General features: G+C 39.0%; 2 protein-coding genes across 2 annotated transcripts; both read right to left on the minus strand.

Annotated features, from left to right (window-relative positions):
• Positions 261-1,046, minus strand: LOC109133296 (uncharacterized mitochondrial protein AtMg00860-like). The gene is made up of 2 exons (XM_019246292.1): positions 526-1,046; positions 261-438 (listed from the first exon to the last, which is right to left on the minus strand). The coding sequence occupies exons 1-2, from the start codon at positions 1,044-1,046 to the stop codon at positions 261-263; spliced, it is 699 nt and encodes a 232-aa protein (XP_019101837.1).
• Positions 9,445-10,520, minus strand: LOC104698772 (glutathione S-transferase T3-like). The gene is made up of 2 exons (XM_010414169.1): positions 9,654-10,520; positions 9,445-9,519 (listed from the first exon to the last, which is right to left on the minus strand). The coding sequence occupies exons 1-2, from the start codon at positions 10,518-10,520 to the stop codon at positions 9,445-9,447; spliced, it is 942 nt and encodes a 313-aa protein (XP_010412471.1).

Raw genomic sequence — 12,848 nt, forward strand, 5'->3', positions numbered from 1 at the left:
GATAGTACCGTTTTAGGCCACGATACATCTTAGTCACTCCTGGATGAATGACGAATATGATCGTATGAGCCTTCCTCATAATCTCCTGCCTCAACTCCTCATCTTTGTTCTCACAGATCCGACCGTGCATAAGAATGATACCATTGGCAGAGACCTGATACTCCGACGAATCAACATCTCTAGAGGCATTCACCAGCCCCACATCCTTCTCCTGAGCCAACCGCAGTCTACTCAGAAGATCTGCTCTAATTAGCCGCCTCCTAAGCAAACTCTACCAAGCTAATGTGCTCCGCCCAATGGCCACCCCAATCTAGCAAGCACATCCTCAACAAATCCTTCAAATTCTGGATCGTCCTCTCCGACTGCCAATCTGTCTGAGGATAGTAAGCTATGATCTCCATATCATACTCTGCCACCAGCTCCATCCCTTGCCTCTGCCTTAAATTCAGCTTAGACTAAGTGAATATGTACCTCAGGCTATTATGATCTGTAAACACCTGTACCTACGCACCATAGAGATATGACCTCCAAATCTTCATAGTGAAAACCACAACATCCATCTCGAAGTCATGAGTAGGATATTTGTCCTCATGCTTCTGCAACTGCCACAAAGCATAGGCAATAACCTTCCCATGATGCATCAACACACACCTCAATCCAACTCTGGTTGCTTCTATATACACCATAATAGGTTCAGTCTGCTCTGGCAATGTCAACATCGCTGTCGTAGTCAGCATCTCCTTCAGGCTTGCGAAACCATCCTCACACTCCCGTGGCCAAACAAACGGAACATCTTTCCCTGTCAACTTAGTCATCGGGCATACCTTACTCGTGAACCTTGTCACAAACCTCATGTAGTTACCGGCCAAACCAAAAAAACTCATGATCTCTTTGGCATTATGTTTTCTAAGCCAATCCGTAATGTCCTGAATCTTCTCTGGATCCAAAGAGAATCCCTCCGCCGAGACAATGTTACCCAGAAATACCATCTCCTTTTGCCAGAAACTGCATTTTCTCAACTTAGCATACAGCTTCTGCTCTCGCATCTTCTCCAGAACTGCTCTCAGATGCAATGCATGCTCCTCAGGACTCTTAGAGTATACAAGAATATCGTCAATGAAAATGATGACAAACACATCCATAAACTCATGAAACAGGCTGTTCATCAATCTCATAAACGGTACTGGCACGTTTGTCAAACCGAACGACATCACCACAACCTCATAATGTCTATACCTCATTTTGAAAGTCGTCTTCCTCACATCTGCCTCATTGATGTTCATATATTTTACCCTATTTTCCTTTAATATATTCACATCTTTTGCATCTTTTGCTATCTTTTTTCACCATATTTGCATAGCTTTTAGGACTGTTCATGCATTAGAGTATAGTTGCATTGCATTTGCATATTTTCTTGCATAAACAGGTGATTTTGGAGCCTAAGGAGCATGGAAGCAATGCTGAAGAGGAGTGAAGCTATCAAGAGAAGAAAGCAAGGGAGTTAGAGGTGAAGAATCAAGGTCCGGAGTTCCACTCGACCGCCCACTCGACCAGACACTCGACCGTGTGCGGAGAAGGACTCGACCGAGTGGAAGGAGCACAAGAAGAGCCAACTCGACCGGTCACTCGACCGAGCACCAGGTCGAGTTGACCGAGCCGCCTAGCTATTTTGTCTTTTAGCATTTTTAGGGCTTCCACTACTTTTTCTATAAAAGGGCCTTGTACCCTTCAGCCACCAAGAGAGCCACCTTGGAAAAAATCTAAAAACTTAATTTTTACCCTTTTGGGAATTTATGCTTTTTGTTTTTTACATTTCTTAGATTTTGTTCTACTTTTAAAGGAGAAAACAAGAGATTTCTTCATACTTGTTTGTTCAATAACTCTCAAAGTATAAAGAATTCGAGTTTGATTCCTTCTTCAATATTGTAAATCTCTGCTTTATCTTTCTAATGATGTAAGTTTCGTTATTTTCTAGGTTTATGAATTTGTTCATCATGTTTAGCATTTGTGAGTAGTTGCTTAGGATCTTGAGGATGGGTTAGGATGGATTGTGGTTAAGGTTTGTTTAGCTAGGTCAAGCTTGATTGTTATAGATCTCTTCTAGGCTAGATGTACTCTATGCTGATCCTATAACTGAGAGGGTAGGATTTGATTTTAAGCTTCTTAGCATCACATCAATGTCTAGGTTGCAAGATAAGGCTAGATCTAGAGATTATCATTAGGCATGCTAAGAGATTAGATGTCTTGTTTGATTTCTGACATAAATGATATGTTGCTTAATGCTTGTTTGTATAAGTTCTTTGCTTTGTGAGAACAAATCTAGAAATATATGAGCTTGATTGTTTTTGCCATGAGAGTGGATTAACATGTTCTAGGAGATCATTGTCTAGAGATTAGCTCAAGTTGATTGAAATTTGTTGACCAAGTTAGATGAGCTTAATCATTAGTCCAGCCCATGAATCCGTCCTCAAGACCTTCCTTGTCTATTGATTTCTTAGTCTAAATCATGTTTTTTGGTCGTTGTTTGATTTACTTTTGTCTTTCTCTGTTTTGTTTGCATTGCTCTGTTTCTCGCATTTGTTTGACTCGACCTTGTACTCGATCGCACACTAGATCGAGTGCTTGCTCGAGCTCATCCCCAGAATTCTTGTTTATGCTTTGTGTTTGTCCTGTTTCAATTCCTATTTCATTTTAGTTGCTTTTCTGTTACATTCATTTAGTTTCCTGTTCATTACTTGCCTTGCATTAGTTTATTACTTGCATTACTATAGTTTCTATTTCTGTTTCATTGCATTGTTGTTTAGATCATCATGTTGTCTTTACTTTTAGCATCTAGTTTTATAAGCTTTTACATTCTGCATTTTACATTCATCATTAGGTTGTTAGTGACAAACATCATACATATTTGGCTTGACTTAGACAAATATTCATAACCTGATTGCTTGCATAACACTCATTTAGGATTGACATCTCTTATACTACAACAGCATAAGGGAAATTAAAACTCCTTGCATTCCACCTATTCATCATCACATCATATCATCTCATTCATCATCACCCACCATAAAATGCCAAGTTTCACTCATCTATCGGATCTGATGGTAACCCGAAGCCAGATTAATGTTGGAGAACTATTTAGCACCTCTCAACTGATCCAACAACTCATTGATCCTGGGAAGAGGGTAATTGTTCTTCAAGGTGACCCGGTTCAGACCCCGATAATCAATGCACAAGTGAAAACTTTCGTCCTTCTTCTTACAAACAACAACAGGTTTCTCCACAGTGAGACGCTAGGACGAATGAATCCCTTGGCTAAAAGAACCTCCATCTGTTTCTTCAGCTATGCCATCTCTGATGGAGCCATCCTGTAAGGCGCCTTGGATAACAGCGTAGTCCTCGGTTCCAGTTCAATCATAAAGGGATCAGACCGAGATGGTGGTAATTCCTGTAATGACTAGAACACCTCCTCAAACTCTTCAACAACCCGGAAACCACCAACTGTAGATTGCCCCACAAACTCCGCCATCAATATTGTTACCAAATACGCCTCACATCCCTTCTCGATCATCTTCCCAGCCTGCATAGCTGAGATCATGAGATTCTTAGAAATTGGTCATACTCCCTTAAAAACCAACTTCCTTCTGGATACACGAACTCCACTCTACCCCGATGACAATCCAGATGTACCCTGTGTCGATGAAACCAATTCACCCCAAAGATAACATTATACAACTCCACAGGGTTGATAATCAAATATGCTGGTCTTGACTCCCCCACGATCTATATATCAACACCCCTCGCCCGTCCAAGGCTTCCAGAAACTCGTCTCTTGCAACTCTGACAACTCCCGCTCGCTCTCCCGAATCTCCTTTAATATTGGAACTCTCAGCACACTCCAGGGTGATGAAGAAATGAGGAACTCCAGAATCAAACATGACGTGAGACCTAAAACCGCCCACCAATAAGGTCCCTAAAAAAACGTCATGTGTTAAGAACCCTAACACTTTATCACAAACAATTCATAAAATCTGAAACTACTAAAATGAACAAAGTCTGATTTTCAAAAAATTATACTTGTGATCGCTCCGATACTGGTTCAACCGGACACCACGATTGAGTACCCGTGACACCTACTCGATCTTTGCTACCTGCTGAACTCCCGACTGAGCTCCATGCACACACGAACCGCTGCCTGAGCTGCCGTCGAAGCATTCCTCTGGGGACAGCTAGCAACCTTGTGATCCATGCTACCGCACCCATAGCATCCTGCACCACTCAGCCTCTGCGTAGCCTCCCACTTCCTATTGGTTCTCTACATAGGCTTACCGCCCTTGCCAGAACCTCCATGATGTTGAGCCTTCCTCGGCTAGACAGCTGGACAAACCATCATGGCATGTGCTCGGATATCCTCCTCAATCTCTATTGCGGTCTCAACGAGCTCCGCCCTCGTATCATAACTCGACCCTCTGCAATGGACCCTTAAGTATTCTCGAAGTGCCCTCATGAACCTCCTGCTCTAAGCTTCCTCAGACTACATTGCTCGACCTCCATACATCAACAACCGACTGAACTCCACGTCCAGCTCACGTACAGACCGAGTCCCCTGAGACAACTATAGAAACTGCACCTTCATACGGTCTAGCGCCTCTTGGGGAAAATACTTGCGGTTGAACTCCTCCACATAATAAACCTAAGTCATCTCGCTCTGCGCCCTCCTGGCAGCCACCGACCTCCCCCACAAGTGAGCATCATCTGGCAGGTGGTCAATCCCTTTTCCACCCAATACTCCTAGGGACATCCGAGAGACTGGAAGTTCCGTTCCAGCCTCGTTCCCAAGAAATGAACCATACCGATCCTACCAATCTCCCTCAGCATGCTGACATACTGAGAATGAGTTCTCGCACCTGCAACCACTGGCTGTTGTGCCTCTGCCGCCACATGCGATACCATTGGAGCCTATGCCATTACAACTCCAGGCAACCGTTCGAACAACGGCGCCAACAAGCCTGCTAGGTTAACATCTCCACCAGGGGCTCCACAAACTGCGACCCCTGCACCTAGAAGTCCAACACCACCAGCGAACCTAGCACTGACACCGTCCTCACCGACTCTACCATTGCATACAGACCCATTAACACCACCAACGCCGACACTCACAAACCCCTCCTAGAATGCATGCGACTCACCGACGTCCCCCACCGTCACACTCTAATCCATGGTGTCACTAACAACTGGGTCTATGCCCCAACCACGACCACATCCACGTCCACAATCACGTCCGTATCCACGATCAGCAACAGCTCCATCTCTAACCATTTGCACTACCATGAACAGAAGGCTAAGTAAGCAATCTGAAACCATACACAAAAACACAACAGAACGTGGAATCACATTGAAGGCTCAAAGAGGATGTTCTAGTAATCCATGCCACACACAATTGACTAAATCAGACAATCAATCAAAGCATGTAAATCCACAAAATCAACAGCACAAAGCCTAATGAACCCGTACCTCAAACCATAAGGGTTCAAATACCAAACTGAAACGACCCTCCTTTTTTTAATATAATAATTCTCAATTGATTTCATACTCACTAATACTCTAACCACATTCAAACCAACATCCGAAATAACCAAACATTAAACCAATTAATTAAATAACCAATAACGAATAAATCAAATAACATCTATCCAACAATGCTCATAATATAAACCAAGTCATAGAACAATGAACCAGCAATCTAAACAACTGTTATAGACAACCACATTCCATTCTAGCAATCTAATAGCACCATAGAACAAAAAATTCGAGCCTCTAGAACATCCTTCTCTTCATCGCCTTGATTTCATGATCATATTTTGCTTTTACTTGTACAACAACACAAATGAGATGCGTGAGTATTATCATAAATACTCTGTGAGATGATCCTCCCATCTATTTGGCTATAAACACGAGCAAAAAGACAAACACAAAAAATACACAAAGGAAAACAAGCTATGAATACGTGCGTCAGCTCTGCGCATTTGCGTCGACCAACACAATTCCTCCAAATCCCTAGATAAAACGATCGATGCAACTCCTCATATCGCAGTCAAATCCCTAACTACATCGACCAATACAACTCCTTGCATCGATCGATGTAGTCATGTGACGCATCACCGCTCACGATATCCTCCGTCTCCTCTCGAGTACTCCATGATGCCGAAATTAACTCCAAAGGCCACAAAAGCTCATAAAAACACTCAAACGAGCACATAAACAAACAATACCCAAAAACACACAATCAAACATCTAATCGCTTAGATCAGCCATGGTCACGCACTCACCTTTGAGAGTGACGAAAACTGATTCTAAAACCACGAAAATAGTCTCCTAACAAGCTCCTCTCACGCTCTCAGCCTCAGATCTCCACTCCCATGGACAGATCTCTCAAAAACAGGCAAGGAACTTCACCGAAGCTCATAGGAAAAACTCTCTAGAAATTATACAAGAACGTTGAGTTTCCTCTTAAACACCCGAGCCTTAGGTTCTCAAAACCCAAAATGCGTTAATCCGTGCGTTTTACTTAATTCGTCCCGCAAAAAAAGACCTTGCATCAACCGATGCAGAAACTGCATCGATCGATGCACATCCCAAACCAGGATTTTGGTTCACGGGCTTTACAAGTGTCATATTTCCGACACCAGTAAAAGCCAATATCCAACAATCGCCAGTTAACCCGAAGATCGTGTCTGTCTCTACTCTACCCATTTCACGCCAACTACAAACTTTGTGTAGAAGTCTTAATCTCTATGGCCATAGCTTTTATGCGAGAGAGGCTCCACCTGTTATGTTACGGCTTGATACTTATTTTTAGCATACCCATTTAGTAGCTTTATTGGAGAGTTCTCTTGTGGTGATTTATAAGGTCGGTAAATAAGTCTTTAAAGCCTTCCATACATAACAAAACGGTTGTCGGATATAGGTGGATTCATACATCGGAAGTAGACATGAAACCTATGAAAAAATGATAGTCGGAGAGTTACCCTTATATACACTGCATTAACTCAGTCCAACCTTTTGTAGTATCAAGTAATCCAAACCTCTTTTATATACCAATGGTTTAATAACCTTAAGTTAAGACAAAGACAAACACAAGAAAGAAAACAAGTGGTTCATTTACGAGCGAATTATTATTTTCCAATACTTGTTGAAAATATTGTTGCCCATATGTCTGTAGAGTCCTTGTCAGAGTATCTTTATAAATATTGTTTTTAATAGAAAAATGATCCTAGTTTCTTAGACCATCATTAGTGGAGCAACCTTCGATGGTTACTCTCATCTTAAATAATTATATTATTAATACTAAATTAATTAAAGCAACCCTAAGAGTACTTAAGCAAAATCACTCATTTACTAGAGAACCCAATTGATGGTTGCTCTAGCATTTAAATATATATATTTTTAATTTATGTTGATTAATTATCAAACTTTAATTATCTAAAATGACAAAACAATTATTTAAATATTTTATCTTATATAAAATAGAAAACAGTAAAATTTTACAAACTTTGGAATATTAAACATATTTTACAAAATTCGGAATAGTAAACATATATTACAAAAGTTGAAATATTAAACATATTAAACAATATTCCGAATAAGATTTATTGTGCGGTTGCCCCAAATTTTTGCCAGATATGCTCAATCAAGTCTTTTTCCAAACGATCATGCATTTGTGTATCATGAAAGTCATTTCGAATACCCATCATATTATTGATAGTTGTTGGCATATCTGTAGAATACGATAAATCGACTTGGGAAGTTCCGCTTCCTTCTCCGTGATAGAACTCTGTTGGATAGTAGAAATTGTATTCATGTCGTTCGTCTTCTACTATCATGTTATGCAGGATGATACATGCTCTCATTATTTTCCCTATTTTTCCTTTATCCCAAAAAAGTGCGGCATTTTTCACGATTGCAAATCGAGCTTGCAAGAGTCCAAATGCACGCTCTACATCTTTACGACATGCTTCTTGATTTTGAGCAAAGAGTTTTGCTTTTCGACCACGTGGAAGTGTAATGGATTGGATGAAAGTTGCCCATTTGGGATAGATATCGTCAGTTAGGTAGTACGCCATTTTGTATTGCCTTCCATTGACAACGTATGAAACTCTCGGAGCTCTTCCCTCTAGGATATCGTCAAACACCGGTGAGCGGTCCAACACATTGATATCATTTAACGTACCTGGTGGTCCAAAAAATGCGTGCCAAATCCATAAATCTTGTGACGCCACAGCCTCTAGTACGATAGTCGGTTATCCAGATCCACGTGAATATTGTCCTTTCCATGCAGTGGGACAATTCTTCCACTCCCAATGCATACAATCTATGCTCCCTACCATTCTAGGGAAACCGCGATGTTCTCCAATATTCATCAATCGTCAGAGGTCATCCGTTGTAGGTCTTCTGAGATACTCGTCTCCAAACAGATTTATAACTCCCTTAACAAAATGTAGAAAGAATTTGTGGGCGGTTGTTTCAGCGAGTCGTAAATATTCATCTGTTGCATCTGCCAAACATCCGTACGCCATCATACGAATAGCCGACATACATTTTTGAAGTGCCGAAAGACCAAGGCTTCCAGAAGCATCTCACCTTTGTCTGAAGTATGGGACTCCATTCTCAATAGTATTCACAATACGAATGAACAATGGTTTGTTCATTCTAAAGCGACGACGGAACATAGCTTGAGTGTAAGTTGGATTATCACTAAAATAATCATTCCATAACCGAGTGTGGCCTTCTTCGCGGTCTCTATTAATGTGCACTCTTCGGATTATTGGAGCTGGTTGTACTTTTGGGTGAGTGTAGTTGTATTGGATCTCATCCACTATATTATCAACTTCCTCCTCTACAATTTCATCAACTTCATGGTTGGAACTCCAATTAGACATTTTTTGGTTTATTTTGTATTGGAAATGGGTTTTTTGTTGTAAGGTTGATGGAAATTTGATTTTGTAATGGAAATGGGTTCGTCTTAATGGAAATGGGTTTGAATATTTAACAAGCTGAAATTATGATAAGAAGAATCGGTTGAGATGTTATTAAAAAAAGAAGAATCGGTTGATAAGAGAATATAAATGAAGAGTAATCGGATGATAAGAGAATATATAAAAAAAAGAAGAATCGGATGAACAAGCAAATGAAGTTGTACACAACATTTTCAAATATATAGACCTTACAAAAGAAACAACCAAGCAACAAGAGACCATTCACGGGTTACAACCATTGTACACAACAAGACAACAAAAGACAAACCCGTGAATGACACTAGAAAACAACACCCATTCACTTGTTACAACCGTTGTACACAACAAGACAACAAAAGATAGGCCCATGAATGACACTAAAAAACATCCCTCATTCACGGGTTACAACTCGCTTCCATCCTAGTCATTTGCTTCAACACACAACACTAAATATCTGCAAGCCAACATGTTTCCCTTCACGAGACTCCTTACTATGTTGTCCCAAAACCTGAAACAAAAGATAAACAAGAGTTAAACATGAGATAAACAAACAAGAGACAAAATAATGAGGAGATAAACTAAGAATTAAACAAACAAGAGATATAATATGGAAACCTAAATGTTTGTCAACATTTGATCAACCAATTTGTCTCTAAGTAGGGCTTCAGTGGGTGTTAGTTCAGTCTTGTTAAGGAGGCTGTCTAGCAGTCTCATTTTGCTGTTCCTCTCTTTAGCCGCTTGTTCTTGATCCTTCATTGCTATTATCTTATCCAACTTAACCACATACCCATCCTCCACATCAATACTAACAGCCGGTTTCTTCCCTTTTTTCTTAGCAACTTTAACCCTCGGAGGTCTCATCTCGGATCCATCCTTGCACTCTCCGGGTGAGTATGCTCCTGCTCCATCTGAAGCGAGTTTAGTCCGCTTATGGTTACACTCCTCTGTGATCCATTTCTGATCATGCTTCAATTCCCTCCAGCAATGTCCTAGCATAAATGGCTTGTCCATGTCGTTCTTAAAAAACTCATACGCCAATCTCAATACATCATCTTTTGATTCTCCACTCTTTCTCCTTGAACTCGCTTGTGCATAACACCCCACAAACTTATTGACTAGACGGTTTATCTTGTTCCACCTAGCCTTACATTGTGAATGCCCTCTTGCTATTGAAACAGATGAGCCATCGTTTTCTTTGTAGTAGTCAGCAACCCTCTTCCAGAAACTTTGAAGCTGCTGCTCATTACTTACAACTGGATCCTTGCTTGTGTTCAACCAAGCGCTAATTAGGTTGATATCCTCCTCTGCACTCCACCGCTTTCTAATTCCTCTTCCTTCGTCTTTTTCATTCTCATCAACCGTTAACTCGATACAGTCTTCAGACTCTTGTGCCGGGCTAAAGTGAAGTGGCTGAGAAGAGAAGGTAGAGTTAAAATGGACAGGCTGAGAAGAGGATGTATTTGTAAGAATCGGATTATCTGAACCGATAGAATCGTTTTGAGAATTCATAAGATCAACAAAACATGTTTGTTGTGGAATGCGATTAACATTTCGGATGTTAGTGAAAACAGATGTAAAACGAAAAGGTTTTGTAGAGAAGAAATTAATTGTTTATGTTATTGCTTAACATTGAGGGTTAATATTGAGCTCAATGTTAGCTGGTTAGGTTTTACTTTTAAGTTTACATTGAAGTTTACTTTTAAAAACAAGTGGGTTTAGGTTTTCAACTTTAAGTTTTTACCTACACTACAACAACCACACATTTATCACATTAAAACAACCTACAAACCCTATAACATCAAACAATAAGTTTGATGTTGAAGCATTCATCAATGACTGATTCGACAAGTACCTAATATAACTCCAATTTAATGACAGACTCGACTCTTACCTAATCTAACTCCAATTAAATTACAAACTCACACTCAAACACTTGATGAGATAAGACAAGAACACTCTCGGAAAATTTAAACTCAATAATTTAAACTAAACACAAAGCAAACATAACACTCAAACACTTGATCAAACTCAAACTCAAACTCACACTCAAACACTTGATCAAATAAGACAACAACAAACGGTTCATGACTTATGAAAGCTATAAGACCATACCTTTTCACACAATAATTTATACAAAACACAAAGCAAAAATAACACTCAACCTCATCTCAAATCTAATAATTCATCCCAACACACAACCGCAAACAATATCTATCAACAACATGTGAAAGGTAGAGTACGATACCTTTTAAAATAAGAGAATCCATGTCGTTCTCACCACTTCATGATTATCACTCCAAAATCAAATCCATTTCACCTCGCACAAAACATGACATTGATATCAATAGTAATCACACAATTACTTATACAAACAAAACACAAAAAACATTCTACTCTTAATAACAATAAGAGACTAATCTAAAAAAAAAAATACAATAAATCGATTACAACCATAAACCCTCCAAACAAATCTCCAAATCAACACGCCATCAAACTAATCTAATAATCAACTGAACATCAAACTAATCTCATAATCAGTTTAATATCAGAATATTAAACATATTTCGAGAACGATCCGAAACTCTAACATCAGAATAATCCCATCAATAAATCAGAACTGAGAACACGAACCTTCGTATCTCACGGTTACACCACCGTCGTTTGTCTGCCGTCGTCATTTGGGTGAAGATAACATCAAAATAATCTCCGCCATCGATTGTCGTGAGAACCGAACCGTCATATCTCACGGTTACACAGATCTGGAAGCCATCGCCTCCGGCTGACCAACAAACAACCATTTTGCGCCGGAAAATTCAATGGATTCAACGTGAATCCATTGATTTCTTCGATTTCTCAAGAAATCGCATGTTTTATCACCGAAGCAAGGGAGAGAGAAGAGAGAGAAACAATCGGCAAGAAAGGGAAAAAGAAATGAGAAAAAAAAAAATTCTTATTTATATTTCTGAACCCACCTATCAGGAGATGCCACATATCATTCTCTTAGGGTTGCTCACAATGCTTCCGACAGAACCGATTCTAAGCCTCATGGACTCATATATGGGTTTTTATTAATATTTTTTGAAAATATACTTTTTTAATGTGTTTTTTAACTGTTTTCTAGTTGTTCATTTTCAAAAATAGCTTTCATTTTAATATGAAAAATTTAGAAATATATTTAAAGTTTAGAATTACTCGATCCAACTACATTTAAAAGTTTACAAAATATATTATAAGGTTTTAATTTACAATATATTTTTAGGGTTTTACAAGAAATTCATAAGGTATAGTATTCTAAGGCATTTTATACATATTTGGATGAATCTCAAATTTTCAAAATATTTTTGATAATTTTTATGAAATAGTTACTTTTGAAATTACTCAGTATAGATAAAGAGCATTTTTAAATTTCTAGGATATATTTTTTTTTGTCAATCATTGGACCATAATAGACCGGCGTATTAGCCAAATCCCCTGCATTCCGTATCTTAAACCAGAAAAAAAAAATTATAACAACAAAAACTTCTAATTGTTATATATTAACATGGTAACTAAACAATATATATTTTTAAATTCCATGAACTAGGCAAGTTGCATCTTCGACTACGAAGGTAAGGTACTTTTTTTATAAATTATTTTAGTACAGTTTTCAAATTTTATCTTCAAAATAATAGTTAACTGGTTAAAAGTTAAAACTAAAAAAAGAAGTAGATCGTTTTATCTTGGTTGAATCGGTTTAACCAATTCAAGAAAACCCTAACATTGCCATAAATGCTGATACGTATAACCGAAAGGCCACATGCACACAAGGTGAGTCATCGATACTTTTATTGAATGGAA

This window comes from Camelina sativa, chromosome 6, assembly GCF_000633955.1.
Source record: "Camelina sativa cultivar DH55 chromosome 6, Cs, whole genome shotgun sequence".
Classification (NCBI taxonomy): Eukaryota; Viridiplantae; Streptophyta; class Magnoliopsida; order Brassicales; family Brassicaceae; genus Camelina; species Camelina sativa.

What these genes read in the sequence shown, in the direction of transcription:
- LOC109133296 (XM_019246292.1), bottom strand. Translation starts at nt 1,046, where the DNA reads ATGCGAGAGCAGAAGCTGTATGCTAAGTTGAGAAAATGCAGTTTCTGG. An exon ending in TTCACTATGAAGATTTGGAG is followed by an intron (nt 439 to 525) that starts GTCATATCTCTA and finishes GCTGAATTTAAG; the next exon opens with GCAGAGGCAAGGGATGGAGC.
- LOC104698772 (XM_010414169.1), bottom strand. Translation starts at nt 10,520, where the DNA reads ATGAATTCTCAAAACGATTCTATCGGTTCAGATAATCCGATTCTTACA. An exon ending in CCCTACTTAGAGACAAATTG is followed by an intron (nt 9,520 to 9,653) that starts GTTGATCAAATG and finishes CTTTTGTTTCAG; the next exon opens with GTTTTGGGACAACATAGTAA.